The sequence below is a fragment of the Sander lucioperca genome, chromosome 22, assembly GCF_008315115.2.
Source record: "Sander lucioperca isolate FBNREF2018 chromosome 22, SLUC_FBN_1.2, whole genome shotgun sequence".
NCBI lineage: Eukaryota > Metazoa > Chordata > Actinopteri > Perciformes > Percidae > Sander > Sander lucioperca.
The window spans coordinates 21,382,797-21,400,875 of record NC_050194.1 but is presented as its reverse complement, the minus strand read 5'-3'; the positions used below and the strand labels follow the sequence as shown (position 1 = coordinate 21,400,875).

Sequence of the window (18,079 nt, the reverse complement as noted above, 5' to 3'; positions counted from 1 at the left end):
TAATCTATTGATTCACGTACAACAACACATTTATCTCATTTTTTTCGTGGTGGCCAGCACGAAATGGGAACCATCTATACGGAGGTTGGGTTTAGGAAAAGATTAACGGGGAAAGCAAACGTCATACCCCGGGACACGATCCGTGGTCTCTGGGGGACACGCGACAACAACAACGGGACGGCGGTAGTTGGGTTTAGGAAAAAAACAACGGGGAAAGGACGCATACATGCCGGGAGACGGCCACAGAGGACGTGCGACAATAACGGGATGGCGGAGGTTGGGTTTAGGAAAAACACAACGGGGAAAGGACGCCTCACATGCCGGGAGATGGCCGTGGGGGACGCGTGACAATAACGGGAGGGTTATGATTAGGAAAACAATGGGGAAACAAAACGCCACACGCGGGATGCGATCCCCGGTCAGTCCTGTATTGTTTGACCCATCCACCACCCCGACCAACCTCCCTACGCGGATTTTCGGCTTTTCATACTACTCGAAATATGCTTCCCATTGAAATACATTAGTTTACATTTTCGTGCTGGCCACCACGAAAAAAACGTCCCTGTGAACACGAATCAATAGATTAAATAACGTGACCATTTCACGAACTGCCGTGAGACTGGGTTGAATAAAGACTACACCTGTGTTTGTTTGATGCAAAGCAGCGCAGAGAGGCACAATGTGAAGATGAGAATTTGGAATAGTTCTACGCTTATTTGCTTTCTTACTAAGAGTTTGATGAGAAGATTGGTACCACTCTAATGTCTGTACATTAAATATGAAGCTACAACCACGAGACAGTTCTCTTAGCTTAGCATTAAGACTGGAAACGGGGAAACATGTAGCCTGCTCTGTCCAAAGTTAACAACATCTGCCTACCAGGACTTCTAACGCTCACTGATTTACAAGTTATATCTTGTTACTTTAATTCATACAAAAACTAATGGAGAAGAACCAAATAGTCAAGCACATAATCCTCCGTAAAAACCATAAATTGTAGTTTTTACAATTTTATTTACACTTCTATTTTGTACTGTACAGCTCTTCCCAACCCTTCCACTTTTTCTATTTTATATTAGCCTATGTTTTTTGACTTTTGCACCAAAACACCAAGAAAAATTCCTTGTATGTGCAAACCTACTTGGGTATAAAATTGTTTCCAATTTCTGATTCCAGGTTTCCACTCTTTATGCTAAGCTAAGCTTACCAGCTCGCTGTATCTTCAAATTTAACAGACAGATAATGAGAGTGGTATGGATCTTCTCATCTTATTTTTTGGCAAGAAAGGAAATAAGCGTATTCATGCAACTCTACAATTTGACATTTTCTTCACTGATGACTTCATAACTTTCTTTTGCGAAAAATGTGTCTTTTTAATGGCAAACAAAATTTTGCATCTGTAATTTCCCTGCCATGATTCATCGCCGCCTTCTCGGTTACTGGTCCATAACTGAGGAAATCTGTTCCCCTGCTCTTCTCATTAACATGCAAATCCTCATATTTAGCATAATAGTGGAAAAAAGAAGCCCTTTTGTGCAACTCCAGAGCACTGAGGATGTTCCTTCCTGCTTCTATTACCTGGACATGTTCCTCTGACAGCAATCTTCTTCCTGTCTAATGTACAGTCAGACCTAGTTACAGTAGCAATTACTAGTGTTCAGGTTAAGATTAATTGAATTACTGGGTGGCTTCCTGCACTCCTCTGTGGGCATATCAATCACAGCCTGTGCGCTACACAGACCCTTTATCACCCTCTTCCATCTTTATGTAAAAAGACGCAGGCTGTGCTGTTGCACTCCATCTATCAATAAACAGGTCTGGGGTGGCAAACTCACACACATAAAAAAGCTCTCTGCCATCTTTTCTCCAGATGTATAAAATGTTCAATTAAAAATAGAGCAGCTGGGATTGTAACGACCGTTGTTTGACTGTTGAGAAATAGGCCTGCACTCTGTATGTCCATTGAATATTTGTGATACATCTTAATTGATCATTTGTAAAGAGAAAATCCTGCTATATAGAGTACTGTGAATGGCTCTATTGTGCTATGCAACCTTTCAAATTTAAAATACAAAAGACTGTATGTAAAGCGTTTGTTTGAACAGCTGTATTTCTACTTGAGGATCCAGGTAGCTTTTCAAAAACCGCACATGCAATGGGTCTGCGGGGCTTCTATTTGAATAAAATAGCTCTCATGGCAGATTAAATGCCACTCTGTCATTCTCTCTCCATTCACCACCTCCATTATTAGATATTTAAAAAATTTGTGCAGGATTTCTGGTCATGGTCTGTAGTGCTGCCAAACCCTAATCTTCAGCATGTTTTATTTCCCTTGTCACTACCATGCGACTCTTTGTTCGTCATCTAGCAGGAATATACAGAACATACTTGATGTAGAAGTGCTGAAAGCTCGAAAATAACATTTGAAGGAAATAATGTGTTGGCCTCTTTGTGGGCCGTGCCAAAAAAAAAAGAAGCCAATCCCTCATTTCAGATGGACTCCAAGAGCCCCCCCCCCTTACACACACACACACACACACACACACTTGCACTTGTGCCTCAAGCTTAGCTACAGTATAATTCTGTGTTTGCATGGAGACAGAGGTTGGACAGTCACATAGAGGTTGTGCCTAAGGTGCTGTCTGGCATAGCCTCTGCCCATGTCTGCATGGCAGACTCTGCCAAGGCGACTGGCACTGGCATAGGATGGTTTGGTGCCATCCTATCACCACACAGGCAGCTGCAGATAGCACACATGGCAAGTGTGTCACAGTCCATGCCTTTAAGCGCTGAGACAGAGAGGGAAACAGTGTTTGGCCAGTAAGCCTAAAAAAGACCCTTGAAAAGAATGAGAGACTTTCCTGCTGAGTGAACAGAAGGGCTGGAAAGATGAACCTCTAACTTCCTTGGGTATTAAATACTTAAATGTTTTTTTTTTTTATTTTATAGGGAATTGAAATACAGGACCGAGATGTGTGCCAAAAAAAGAAAGAATATGTGGCAAAAGTATTTTAAAGAAAACATTACAGTTGGAACGGAAAATGGAGGACCCAAGAGGAGAGGGCTTCCTTCTTTTTATTGGTTCCCAGGCTTTCCATAGCCCTGGTTCTCCCTCTGTTTCTGTCTGTCTCGGTCTCTTTCTCTCTAGTGGAAAATATAGGGAGTTCCCTGTCCTGTGATAAAGCTGTTGCCTGTGAGATGGGAGAGAGAGATCCATCACGTTGAGGCGTTGGTTTACCCTGCCAATCCGCACCACTGTGGGCTGTAACGCGTACATGCTCCATCCATGCATCATTTACCAAGCCCTTCTCTGCCCAAATAACATGGGTTTGGCTGCACGTTTCTGAAATCCTAAAGCACTCTGGCAATTCCTCTGAAAGTCTTGATATGCATGAATTCTGGAGGTTGTTTTGCGGTTTGTTTAGTTCTCTTCTACGTAGAGAGAGAGCTGAAACAGTCTAGTCTAAAGCCCCTTGACTCTCCAGTGCCAAATGATAGGGTTACAGTCTCTCTTTGTTTGTGGAAGGATAACACTTAACTTCCATCAACCTTGGTTTGCCAAGAAGAAAAAAATCAAACATAGAGGAACAGAAATACAGTACAGGAAGAAAATTGCAAACATGATTCTTTCTTTTTTCATTACAGCCGTACTGCTTGTAAAGTGCCTGAGGGCAGAAAGGCTATGATGTTAGAAAACATTACCTGGCAGGTTTCCATGGAGTTCGAGGAAAATAAACATCACTGACATTCATGGGCACTGCTTGAAAACCACTAAACTAGTAAAGGGCTTCAGGTAGGCTATATCACAAGAAAATAGAACACCATGCTGCAGTCCTAAAGCTAATGTCTTGAAAAGGTCAAACGCCTCCACTTCAGAAACAATAAGACAATAGAAATGATAACGTTGTATCGTACACAGCAATGTATCTTTGCATGGCCAAGGACAATAAAAAGTTGACCTGAGGTACTCCTTTTGAAATATGAATCTCAGAATAAATGCTTCATAACGTATGGGCTAATACCTCATAAAAAGACCAACAGCTGCTATGCTGAATAGGCCTGAGATACGACGGGGTCAAACAGGTTGCTGACTAGTGTACACAGAAACCCAAAAGTGAACAAACAACAGAATCCTAAAAACAATGTAACCCGATCTTAATGTTGCAGTACCATCTGCTGGCATTGTGAACTCTGAGGGTGGCACATTCTGTGGCAGCCCTCTAAGTGACCCTCCCGACCATGATCAATCACACTCCCTTTCTGCACGTTCATCACAGCTCCCGGAGTTCCTGAAGTATGTGCATGAAAGTAACCAGTTAGCTTCCTTCATCTTGCCGGGTTTCAAGAAGTCAACAAACAGCTCTTATTTTGGGTGTGTCAGGTGAACGCATCAGGTGTGAGCGTCTGGTGGAGATCCAGGTGGTGTCTGCAGAGCACCCTGCACCTGCTGCCTGTCCTCACTCACCCATCGGGGGGAAGATTCCCAGGATGCCAGAGGGCAGCTGCTGACAGGCACTACTTTGGATCGTCCCCTTGCTTCTATCTGCCTCCCCTGCATGGGGCCTCCTAGGGTCAGCTGCTAAGGGCATGCAAAGATGTCGGTAGGGGTGACGGAGGTCAAGGAGTTGGCAAGGAGTGGGGACTACAGTCATGGGTGGGTTGCATGCCTTCAGCAGGAGGTGAGCGTCCCAGTTTTACAATTATACTCCCCGATAATCACTTTCACAATCCAAAGGCAGCTCAGAGCGAATGCTCACGAGGTCTCTGGTGATCAAGTTACGTCCGCTGTGTGTGCCCTCTACAACCCCAACCATGACCCCTCCACCTACCCGTGTCGGTCCTCTCTACTCCACCTGCCAACCACAAACCTGCCCCTATGTTAGCAGATGTACTGAAAAACTCAATACCTAATTCTATAAAAACACTCTGTTAAAATGCTTTTTTATATGCTATATTTCATTATAATTATGTGCAAAAAAATGCATTTTCTTTCACTTTTATATTGAAATTCCACCCTTTCTCTTGTAAAGCATTAACATATTTTTTAGCCAAGTACTCATTTAATGAGTACATAGATTTTGGGGCTGCCCAGCCAAAGATGGTTTATTTTGGAAAGGACTTTATTTCAAACTTGAAGGTAGACCTGCAGGTTTTATATACCGGGTAGTAAATAAAACCTCTCCCTTCCGAAATTAGGCCAGCTCCCACATCCTGTTTCATGACGAAGCATGTCTAACTACATTAGAAAATTACAATCCAAAGCCATTTCTTAGAACCTTTAAGGATATGTCTTTTCTGCTCAGTAGTTTTCGAATATGGTGTCAAAACAGGCTCAATTAATCAGGGGATCAATTACGGTAAATCTCGACTGTGTCTTGGCAAAAAAAGCTACAACAAATGTCTCCTTGCAAAGCCTCACTAAAGAGTCCACGGAGAAACATTTTAAGGGTTTGCACACACAGACACATAACACCAGCAAAAAAAACCCCAATGTTCCTCATATTTTTGGCTGATATGGTTTTATGCATCTAAACGGGCAAGTGAGGTATTTTAGAGTTAGTATATACAGTGTGGTGCAAAGGGAGCGGATGGTGAAGACCAAACTATTTTGAACTCTATCGCTGTATTTAAAAGTTCTGAGGAACATGTCATTCCTGTATTCCAGGCTGGGTTACATCCAGGGGCAGCAGCGAGCGCCAAAAGCACATTGGAGGTTCTTACAGTTTGCATGCTCACATAAATATGGACCCATTACATACACACATACACATACACATACACACAGTTAAATCTGGCCTCTTGTTCCAGCTGGTGTGTGGTTTTGTCATGACAACCTGGTTCAGCCACACAATAAACAATGTACGCATGGATGTTACAACTTGTTTTGTGTGTTGTCTAGTTTTCTGCATTGTGATTATGAATTGGTTAAATTATAGGAACTTAGAGATTGGAGGTGTATACGCTGCTTTAGAGTGACTGCTAAAACAACCTTTTATTAGACTAAACTGAAGAGCTATTTGGTAATTCCCTTACTATTAACATCTAGTCTCTCCCATTTGGAGTTGTGTCATGCTTTCCACCGGTCCTCCAAGCCTCTCCACACTCGGAATGACAAGTGAAATGTCAGGCAGCAGCGAACAAGGCCAGAGTAAAACTCTGCCACCCAATTAATTGACACACACTCTAAACACAGCCAACATATGAGAAACTTGGAAGACGACCTCATTTCAAATGCTGGGAATTCAACAGCTTTTCACCGTCAGCACTTGACAAATGTGTCTTTATTTGCTTTACGTTTTTGTGTGTATGTGTCTTTTCTTAATGGAGTTGTGTCAAAAAATCACTAATGAAGAAAAAAACTGGCATTCATGGAATTTAAACACAGACGGGGCAATTTTATTATTCCACATATTAACATCTGGATCTTTATTTCTATTTGAGTAACAGAAAAAAAAAATCTTTGATTTGTTATGTCGAGCTGTCGTGCCACACAGACCGCAGTACAATACAGAAATACAGATCAGATTGACATCGCTGCTTTCTAACACAAATCCCCACTGGGTCACTGCTTTTATGATCAAGAGCCATTTTATTTTATTACCATTACAGAACACCCTTTCAAATAAGGCCAGTTTTATGAAGAGGGAAACCCCTAATTTAATGTAATTTTCTGCTTTTTTTAGCTGAGCATACTCTTTTCGTTTGCTTTCTCATGGCTTTAGATGTTGCATACATGAGGGAAAGCATTTGCGGAGAAGCTGAAGTGGATACACTTACTCTGATCAACTTGACACAAAAGATTTGCTGATATACACGAAGCTGCCATACACCTTTCGATTTCCTGGATTTGTATTAGTTTTTTAAAGTTGTGGTCTGTTTAAGGTCTTGTTGTATTGTCTGTATACATGCATAAAAGAAGAAAGAATGTGTATTCCTTCACTGAATACGGTTGTTTGTTTGTATCTAGATAACTATGTGTGTGGCGGAGGTGGTGGCACATTGCCCTTGTGTTTAACGGGTTACACATGTTTTTATGAAGGATAATTAACCCATTAAAGGATCTGGTGAAGGCTAATCCAGCCGGTCTGCAGACATCAAACAGGAACTACGGCTGGGTCTAGACAGGTGAACGCTGGGCGTTCAGTAACCCAAGTAGGCCAAAAAACATATTACTGACTACTCTGTAGCACGGACCTCTATAGTTCAGTGTTTGTGCTTGACCTGCTTGTTCACTCCGAGTGTCAATTTCCACAACAAAAGCCTAACAGGTTGTATGTGATTATACAGATACACCGCTGAGAAATGTGCAGTGAAATGTAACACTGACTGACGGGGGTGATTGGGCCAGGTGTCGATTTCCTGTTTAACAAAAGGCCTGAATTCACTGGATCGCGAGAATGACATTTTATTCAGGGAGCTACAATGATGTTTTTATTTAAAAAGTACAACACCCAAAAAAAGTGTAAAAAAATAAATATATAAAGTCCTTACCAAGATTTGAATAAATGCAGATGGTGAGACAGAATTTTACTACTTGGAGACTTAGGACACATACAAGTGAAGTTAAAAGTTTAAAGCTACCAATGTTTCATGCTCTGACAGCTGTACTGTCAAAACGGGAATTTTGTTTTATCCTTCTCAATAAATCACAGACTTTTGCATCATAGCTTTGGGTGTGCGACTGACTTTTTAGTACAGTTGATGGAAATTCGCATAACAAGCCAGACAATTTTAATTCTAAGAAAGCTGGAAAAAGGAAGGCTGGAGATGTTGCCACGTCACATTAAGAGCTTGGAGGTGTAACAGTTAGGCAATATTACACCAGAGTGTGTGCTTTAACATCATTATTGGCACGACAGTGATGCGGCTAGGTACAAGGTGCTTGCGTCGAGGTCCGTAAGCCTCACTGAAGCATCACTTTACGGAAAAAAAAAAAATCAAACTGTATTCATATTGTGGGGCAATTTGTTCACAAAAAATAAAAAGACTAAAAGAATGAAAGAAATGATAGAGGATTTCCAGTCCCTGTTTAGGCAGCATATATATATATATATATATATATATATATATATATATATATATATATATTAGGGCTGTCAAAATAACGCATTAATTTTGATTAATTAATCTGAGAAAAAATAATTCGTTAAAAAAAATAACGCAGATTAATCCATTCCATAGTGATGTTTGACCCGGAGCCGTTCTAGCCACCATTGGACTGTAAAATGAAGGAGGGGGACGATAATGTGCTGCCTGGATCATTAATTGGAACATTTACTTGTAAAAATCTTCTTCCTGCCAACCCTGGCTACCGAAATCTGGTGCCACTGATATGTCTGCTCTTCTCTCTGATGCTCTGAAACAGACATTAGAGGCAACACAAACACCGCTGCACGTGACGCTAGTTAACACTATACTCGACAGCAGCTAACGTTAGCCTACCGCTAGCTAGTTAACACTACACTCGACAGCAGCTAACGTTAGCCTCCCGCCGACTAGTAGCTGGATTAAAAACGGTTAAAATGCTGACAGCTAACGCTAAACGGTGTAAAGTTTTACTGTAGAGGATTCAACACCGGTATGTAAGCTGCCGTTGGAAAAACAACACAGACGGTGCGTTCAATGAAACTGGTAAACTACAGCGTCGTGGTGCATTTGAAGTTATTGTAAATGTTCTTTTCCCACCTGGTGGTTGTTTTTGTCGTTCAACAGCAATTTACTAGTGAAATAAGTTATTGTTATTGTTATACATCATTATTAAATCATTTAATTTTGACCATATGGCCTTAGCAATAAACAAGCCGTTCTTTAATGTCACCGACTGTTGTTTAGTACCCTTTTTTTTCTTTTCTTTTTTTACTTTCTTAAAAAGTATCGGTTCAGGCACCGTTAATTATGTATGCGATTAATTTCGATTAATTAATCACAGAGTATGTAATTAATTAGATAAAAAATTTTAATCGATTGACAGCCCTAATATATATATATATATATATATATATATATATATTATATTATATATATTTATTAACTGCATAAAACAAAACTACTTTGCTAGCTTAATCGTGTTCGGACTAAAATATTCGCTAAAAAAATGAAATGTTCCATGGACAGATTTAACTATACGTCCACGAACTTCAAGCCACGGAGAAGATCACTGGTCCTTGTTTAGCTAGTCACCCAGCTAACTTGAGCTAAGTCAACTTTAGCTTTGTAGAGATCGTGGGATTTCCCAAATTGACGCGTACAAACACAAAGCCGCTTTGCTAGCTCAATGGTGTTGTAACTAAGATTTCTGTGAATTTTTATATTTTTTCCATCGATAGATCGTTACCTACAATGTTCGTGAACTTTACATGTAGGCTATTTTTAATATAGCGCCGTGTCACTAACTCACCGGCAAAGCTAAACATTTCCAATAACTCCAGATCATTGTATAATAAGAATACCTCATATAATTCGATGAATCACTACATACAAATACAAATAAGTGTGAGAGCTTCTGTGTGTTCCACCGTTGGTTCGTGATTTATTTTCATGAATAAAAATGTTTCATAAACAGTTTTTGATTCAACTCTGGAATGTTGACATTGAAATGTCGGAGTAATATGTTTAGTGACGAGCATGGTGTGATATCACGCTGATTTGAGCACGTTCTAAATGTCTAGTTCACCAATCAGATTGCCTGGTCGGATCTACTTGTTGTATAATTCACAGTCCCATAAGGACAGAGAGGAGTAATTCATGCTGAGGACACACATCGGCCTTGACAATAAACAAAGAGTCTCCTGAGACGGAAGCCGTTGGTTTTAAGTATTCACTGCTGCTAATGAAAGGAATCGCATAATTCAAGCAAATTGGACACAGTGATTAGTCACAGAAGATCTGGGCTTGTTTTGCACTAACACCAACAGATTGTTTATTTTTTTTAATTCTTTCATTTTAAAGGGTGGCATTTTTGAGTATTCAACATGTAGTGGAGGCTGCTTCTTAACATTTGGGAGTTTGTTCTTCAACCATGACACTTTCAAATTGTCACGTCAGAGGATTTTCAAACTGTCGTGCAGTCACTAAATCTTAAAACCATCGGTACAGTTACTGTGTCTCCGAGGCACCGAGTTTGTGCCGATTTTTTGACGAGGGGCCTGGTAAGTTCAGCGATGCAATCATCCTGATTTCCTGGTTTCGACAAAGCACTTTTGAAGTGCGCAAAAACACCTCTTTATGACCTCAAGCCAACAACCTCAAATGAATGCGACTCAATCAAAAGCTTCCACAAAAACACAAAAGCTATGAACAGGAAGACTCTCAGACGTTGTCGGGGAGAGCTGACAAGATGAACTCCTGCAGAGCGGGCCATGCTGTTGTAACAGTTATTTATTCCTCTTTTAATTCAAGGGTCCTTCTGTTTTAAATGGACGGCATTAAGGGGAACCGGCACTAAGGTCTGTCCTTGGAGGCACGGTCCAAATTCCAGAGAATCTTGGCAACTCCTCGGGATAGATGGGACCCTCATGGATATAAAACCCCACAATGGATGAATAGGTAAACAGAAGGGTGTGAAAGAGTGATGGCGAAAAGAGAATGTTCACTCTCAGAGAGGCACAAAGAGGGAGGTGTGTGAGTGGGAGATGGGAGAGAGCCAGAGTGTTTGGGGGAGGAGAGGGGGCAAGCGAGAAGGGACTGGAGGGAGTTGTCAGTGAGGGAGAGTAAAAAGTTTTGTCTCCAGGCTTTTAGAGGGTGCTGTGTGTGGTGTTAACTCAATCAAAAGGTGAATTATACCTCCTGAGACACTCAGGTAACCTTTCATTATGGCCCTAATCCTTCTTAATAACAGAGCTGCAATGTCGGCAATGCCCCATTAGACAGAGAACCACTGAGAGGGAGAGCCATTATTCCCCACGGGCCTGTGGAAATGTGAACACACAACACTCACTCACACACGCTCGCAGTGACAGATGAAATCAATCACAAATTCGACTTGAGCGAGGAAAACGCAGCATACACTCCTCCGTACGGAGATGGAGATACTGAAGGAGAGTAAATGTGTGTTTATGTGGGATCAGAGTTTCTCTAACGTTTCACTTTTGTCAGGCGAGACTGAAACTGATGCTATAAAAGCAAACTCAGACGGAAACTCCCTCTTTGGAATAGAGGATCGACAAGTAAACTTGTGCTTTTCATCTTCAAAGTTTGTTAAAAAAAAACACACACAATACAAAACGTTTGATGTACTAAGTTATGATTTCAATACAATTTACTTTGTGATGTATGAGGTTGTAATTTATCTGCATTTAAAGATTACATTTGACTTGTTAAGGGTTTTGCACTTCCTAATAGTCGGCACATCTAAGCATTAAGTCCGGCTTTTTAGAAAAAGAAATCCTGTTTTACTATTTAGGGAAGCTAAACTAAGACTTTCTGTAACTTGCAAAAGTGTTTAAGATTTGCAGCGGACCAATGTACACAGCCTACGATAATACATAATTAAATTATTAATTGTAACAAATATAATTGAGGTCTGAGTTTAATTGAACAATTGGGTTAAAGAAAATGCAATACATCTATTAAAAATGTCTGAAATAAGTATGTATAGATTGGAAATGTCTGTTTACTGAACAAATACTTCGCATTAAGTGTTAATAAATTAAGTTAAAGTGTTGAGAGAAAACTTGTTTGAAGTTTGAAGAGCAGACACTTGTTTGAAGTTTCACAAGCAGATGTAGTTTTATGAAGTTATATAAGGCAATAATGCTACAACAGAGAAAATGTAAATTGCAATTCGTTAAAATTTTAAATACTTAAGATTTATCCTCGTCTAATTTCCCAGCCTAATCAAGCTACAAACTGTGATTCCACTATAGTCCTGACCAAAACAACTTAAAGGCAGTCAACCCTAAAATGTGCAACAAAATGAGCAGCCTGATAACATCTAATGAAAGCAGGCCTAATGTAGCGTAATAAATCAACAGGCTGTCCAAAGTGCTTCACCCAGCAGCAACTAGGCCACTTTTACAAAAGTTGAGATGTTAAATAAAGATTTCTTGGTTATGTAGACTACACTTTATCAGTGATGTAGTAGTAGGCTAAATAAAAAGTTGGATAAACACAATATATCATCATGGCAATTTAATGACTAATAACAAGATAGCCTATATTATAAGAGGGCCATTTATTATAAGCTATTACAATATTTCCACAGTAACTTACCTCAGATTGATAGAATATTAATGTATGCTAAATATTTATTCGGTCTAAAAGGTGTTCACATTTTCATTTTTTCTCCGAACATAATCAGTTTATTAAATATTCACCTGTACCACTCCAGTCCGTTCTCATAGTTGCGGTCGAAGAAGTGCGGCTCCGCTCCCACGGCTCTGATGTCTGGATGAACGCGGAGAAACTCCAGCAGAGCCCGGGTCCCTCCTTTCTTCACCCCGATGATGAGAGCCTGGGGCAGCTTCTTGCTCCCCTCCCCGAGCGGACTGAGTTTACCTGCGAACCTCGGCGATACTTTCCTGGAAGCAACTATATCCGGAGGCGGCAAGATGAAAGACTCCTCGGGCAGCTCCAAAACCTGCCTCGCGCGCTCATCCGCGAGGACCCGCGAGGAGCGCCTGGCGGCCCCGTAGCCCATCAGCTCCGACCCGGCGGTCCATTCGTACGCAAGTCTTTTAGTCCTCAGCGACCTCAAGTCCTCGAAGAGCCCCGTAGCCCGGCTGGAGGACGCTTTGACCGGTGAGGGCGAGGTGGTGCTGCAGCGGTCGGCGAGGCAGTGCAGGAGGAAGAGAGAGGTGAGGAGGGAGCACAGCATGACCGCCGCTTTCCTGAAGATGCCTCGGGACGGGGGGTCCAGTTTACTGATGCGGCTAAAAGCCATACCGGGCCCTGGGTGGTCGGTTCAGGAGCCACAGCCATGCTAGGCACCCATTATAGAGTCTTCTTTCCATGAAAAAAACCGAGGAGTGAGTCTTCATCCACAGTGTGCTGCTGTAGATAACACCTCTGTCTTCTCCAAAAAAAAAAAAGAAACAAAAAAGCCAAATGATACCTGCTGCACACAGGTGAGAAAGACGACGCCCAGAATGACCGAGAACAGCCACAATAAGGTGCTTCCAGACAGTGTAGGCTAAAACGATGTATGCACACAGGTAACAAACTCTCTTCTTTCCTTGCTCTGTGTAGGATGCCACCACGAGCCCTGATGTACCACCCGCACGTGTATGGAGTTGTAAACTTGTCTCGCATGTCAGTTTGCTTGACTGGCACCTCCATGGCCAATGAGATGAAGAGAGAAGCAGACAGGAGCCAATGATATTCCAGGTGGGCGGAGACACGGGTGCACAGAACATTTCAGGCAAATTAGAGGGAATTTTCCTACAAAATTAAATTGTGAAGAGGAAGTGCTGCATAGACACACTAAATATACACACAATAATGAACAAAGAGAGGTGACACAGACACATTTGCAAACTTGCAAAATGCAGACAAATATAAACATTTCAATGCATTTATTTTATTTATTCAAACCTTTATTCAAATGGTGTATTTGAGATCAACATCAAATCGAGACTTGTGCACAAGAGTGAACATATAGCCTACAGTAAAAGCATACAGACAAATAATTTATACTCCTGGATGCTAAAACTCATACATGCTAAGGCGTTCTAAAAACCAAACACACACAGACACAGACACAGACACACACACACACACACACACACACACACACACACACACACACACACACACACACACACACACACAAATATATGCTGTGGTCATTTTATAGATATGATTGTTTAGTGCATCGATTTTTCCACTGTAGCAGCTTGTTTTGAGATGACAAAATGAATGATTCCTCCGATCTTCAAATCACTTGAGGGATCATTTTTCTAAATGCAGCAGAAGTCAGGCCACCAAAGAAGATGCCCTCCACCATGAACTCTTTTTTATGACACGCAGAAGAACAAAACAAGTGAAATAATGATAACGGGGCACATTATTTCTTTACAAGTGAACAAGAACAGAACCAAATGTTTCACATCTGCTCCTGCCTTTTGGGTATTACCATGAGAATGTGCAGGCAGTGCTTCAATGCTGCACAGCTCACTGCTCAAGAAAGAGGATGGAGACCTCAACACTGGGCTGTGTTGCCAATGCCAGATGTCCCCCCATGTTGTCGAAACAATACAAGGGGGTGTCCCGCATTTAACAAATCACACCCCGTGTCTTTTCTCTGTCTCGCTGACACTGGAGAGATGCTCGACCCCCTCAAACCAACTGTGATGACACCCAGCATTCCCTCACAGAGGTCAAATGGCTTCACACTCCTTCTTACCATAGACAAATACTGGTAAAATAATGATGTTCTCTTTCTTTTCATGAGAAATTGAATACTCCTAGAATTTCTGCTAGCACACTTTATTCATTTATTTATTTATGTGTTTAAACTGTTATAAAAGGGACAATCTGGCAGCTTAGTAACTACATAGAGGTTCCCAACCTCTCTTGGTCTGGACCCCCTACAGAGGTCACAAGATAAATCTGAGGGGTCAGACATGATTAACGTGAAAGGGCAGAATGCAAAACAAATTCTTCCACACACTTTTGTTTTAATCTGACTTCTCTGGTCTTTTTTTGTGTGAAATTGTGGAATGTGTTAACCAGTGGTGGAGTACTCGGATCCTTTACTTAAATAAAAGTTGTGATAAGACAGTATAAAGTACGCAGTTACAAATTGCATTAAAAACAATATGTATCAAAGTTCTCATTATGCAGAATGGCCTCTTTCAAGCGTTATATTATTATACATTTTATATTATTGGATAATTTTATTGATGCATTATGGTGGAGGACATATTTAAATCCCCTCCTTAAGTAAAAGTATAAATATTGCAGTATAAAACTACTCTTTGACAAGTAAAAGTCCTGCATTTAAAGTGGTACTTAAAAAGTAGTCGGATGGGCGCCCAGATAGCTCAGTTGGTAGAGCTGGCGCCCATGTATAGAGGTTTACTCAACACAGCGCGCCCGTGTTCGACTCTGACCTGCGGCTCTTTGCTGCATGTCATTCCCCCCTCTTTCTCCCCTTTCATGTCTTCAGCTGTCCTGTCAATTAAAGGCTTAAAATGCCCCAAAAAATAATCTTAAAAAAAAGTAGGCGTATTATTACTTTAACTACTGTTGGTTGTTTAGTTTAATCTGTATGCAATGTATCATATTTCATAAAATAATCCTCTGTTTTAAATAAATTACAAATATCTGCAAAGTAACTATAGTTGTGAAATAACAAAGTAGAATAAAAAGTATATTTCCCTCTGAAATGTATTGGAGTGGAAATATGAAGTAGCAAAAAATTTAAAAAGCTTGAGTAAAGTACAAATACCTCAAAAGTGAACTTATGTACAGTACTTGAGTAAATGTACTTAGTTACTTTCCACCACTGATTGTACCCCTTGAGGCCTCTTAAATGATTTAAATGAAATAATCTGAGAAGAGAAAATCATAGACATATTGCATTTGTGCTGAGGGACCGCTGCTAAAGACCATTGATTAGTCTAATAGCACTGTTGTCATCAGTGGCGTCTGAGTAGGTACTCTAAATCTGGGGGCGTGCTTTGTGCAACGTACCCATTTTCAGCCATTTTTAATGTTTGTGCAGCGACACATACTTCCTTAGAAAAAAAACAGCATTTAGTGTGTAATTACACACCCAGACATTTGTGCTTTTAGAAAAATGTGCAAGCAGTCTAGAAGGCATGTAAAAACGTAATTCGGCTTTCATCTTCGCCGTTTATCCAAATTGCAGCACTATGGTTACACTGACGCAGCCTTTTTGGAATCTTGGATGCAGAGTGTGGGGTTTTAAGTTTAAAGGGAGTACAAACACAAACTGTTTATTATCCTTTTGAATATAATCTTGCATTGACTTTGCATATTGAATAGATTCTCAGGGCATGCCATGGGAAAGAAAACAAGCGCCAAGGCGAAACCAAAATAGGAACGGCTGAATTTTGTGTATCTGATTGTTGTTTCATTGAAATGTATAAACCATACCTAGACTTGTGCTTTCGCTCTCTCAAATGCACCATCAACAGCGAGAATATACTCATGCAGGAACTGTTTCCATTGCTGAGCTGGCCAAGTAGTTAGACTGTGTCTCAGCCATGCACATAATCTCGAGACAGGTTTATGAACAGAGGTTTGGGAGCTGTCAGTTCGGAGGAGACATCTTTACTGCCAATATATTGGCTTTACATTTCTCGACCTGAAATCTGTGGCGATAAAATATTTTTCGGTACAATATTCATCTTTAGCTTTGGACAACCAACCTGTTTTAATGGCATATACTGTACATTTAATAAGTTAATTGCTAAAATGTATGCTAGATATTGAAATATGCTCCACAGGGCAAACATGGTTAGAAACAGATGCAGCTAGTAAAAATAAGATTTACATGTGGAAATTGTATAAATATAATTTACGACGTGTTCGTGCATGAACTAAGATCAGCGACACAAATTTCCACACAAGCCGGGCAGCTTCTTGGCTCCAGAAGTCCATCTCTTAAAACCATCACATTTTTAGTAAAATTGAAATGGCATTGCCCACTTAAGAGCTCAATTATGTTAGTATGAACTTAAAAAAAAAAAAAAACTAAACATAAACAGTACAATACCTACCACCAAGATGGCTATAAGAGATTTAAAAAAAATACATTTTGATGCAACAGTTATAGAAAAGATTAGAAATTTATAGAAAATATATATATATAGAGAGAGAGAGTTATAGAAAAGACCTGTTAATGATATTAGAGACGCAAATTACAAAACACTGTACTTGCACATATGTATATGGTGTGTGAGCCATGACTCAATGTTTTAGTGAAAAACTTTGGGTTTTTTTCACTGCGAGAGAGGAAATGTACTTGTTCTATATACACAGCTGTTGGCCATTCATCGAGGTTGGGTTCTTCTGCTTCATTGGCAGGCCGTGCGCTGAACAGGAAGGGTTTCTATTGAGCACGGAAACCCAAATAAATTGTGCTCTTAATCAGATTAATGCTCATCTGAAGTCGGCTGTTTCTCTAAATAGTCTCAAAATGTCAATATACAACCAATTTGAATTAAGCACACAACCAATTACACTCCATTCATCAATGCTTTATCTCAAGATTTGTGTTAGCGGATGTTTGCCACAAGCAGAGGAGGAGGACATGGTACATAATTACTTTTTTTTGGTCTTATTTTAAATGGGGAGGGCGTTATGATTTAGTTCATATCCATGTTATACTATTTTCAAAGGAAAGCTATTACCTTGAAACATAATTTGTTTTAATTATCCTACAAAACCTGAAGCCATTGGTTATGCGTCAAAACAAAAGCTTAATTAATTTATGCATATATGGAGGTGATAAATTCAAGATTAAACAACCTCCTTGTGCAGTATGCGTGATGCCAAAGCGTGTGCTGTTGTATCTGAAATGAGTCTCACAGCAGCTTGTGTGTGGTGTGTTTCATTTTGTGTCACATTCCTTCCTCCAAGAGGCAGCAGGATGCAGCTGATTACGAGAGAGCCATGCGGGGCGGGGAGGGGAGGGAGGCGCTGTTCCAGTTGGAAGCTGTTTGTCAACCTCTATAGGCCGATAATCAGGTTTAAAGACAAGCTAGTGTGGGTACAAAAACGGTAATAGCACATATGGCTGGCTATGTTGCATCATAAACAAGTGTCCAAATTAATCTTCAAATGCACCTGGCGCTAGGAAAATAGTGTCAAGCTAAAGTATGAAACAACCTTTAAATGCTCGGCATGGGACATTTTACCAAAAAAATCTGTATTAATTTAACATGAGATGAATATTCAATACTGAAAGCCCCTGAAAAGTTGGTTTCTCAATAACATTAAACATTCATGACTGAATAAGAAACAATCAAAGTTAAAGTTCAGAGAACAATCCTCCTGAGGTATGATTTATGGAGAGTTTGTGTAGACAGTGGCCTTGCAACTAAGCAAACAACACCCCACCCCGTTCTAACTTTGGCAGACAATTGTGTTCAGGACCCCATAACTCAGGGTA

At 40.4% G+C, this 18,079-nt stretch overlaps 1 protein-coding gene across 1 annotated transcript in view; it reads right to left on the bottom strand.

Moving 5' to 3' along the window:
- LOC116061469 (heparan sulfate glucosamine 3-O-sulfotransferase 3A1-like) overlaps positions 1-13,227 on the bottom strand; it is a 35,816-nt gene extending 22,589 nt beyond the window's left edge. The window contains exon 1 of the mRNA XM_031315691.2: positions 12,315-13,227. Within this exon, the coding sequence (XP_031171551.1) occupies positions 12,315-12,880 (566 nt within the window). The 5' untranslated portion in view covers positions 12,881-13,227. The remainder of the gene's footprint in view (positions 1-12,314) is intronic.
- Positions 13,228-18,079: the final 4,852 nt, after the last annotated feature.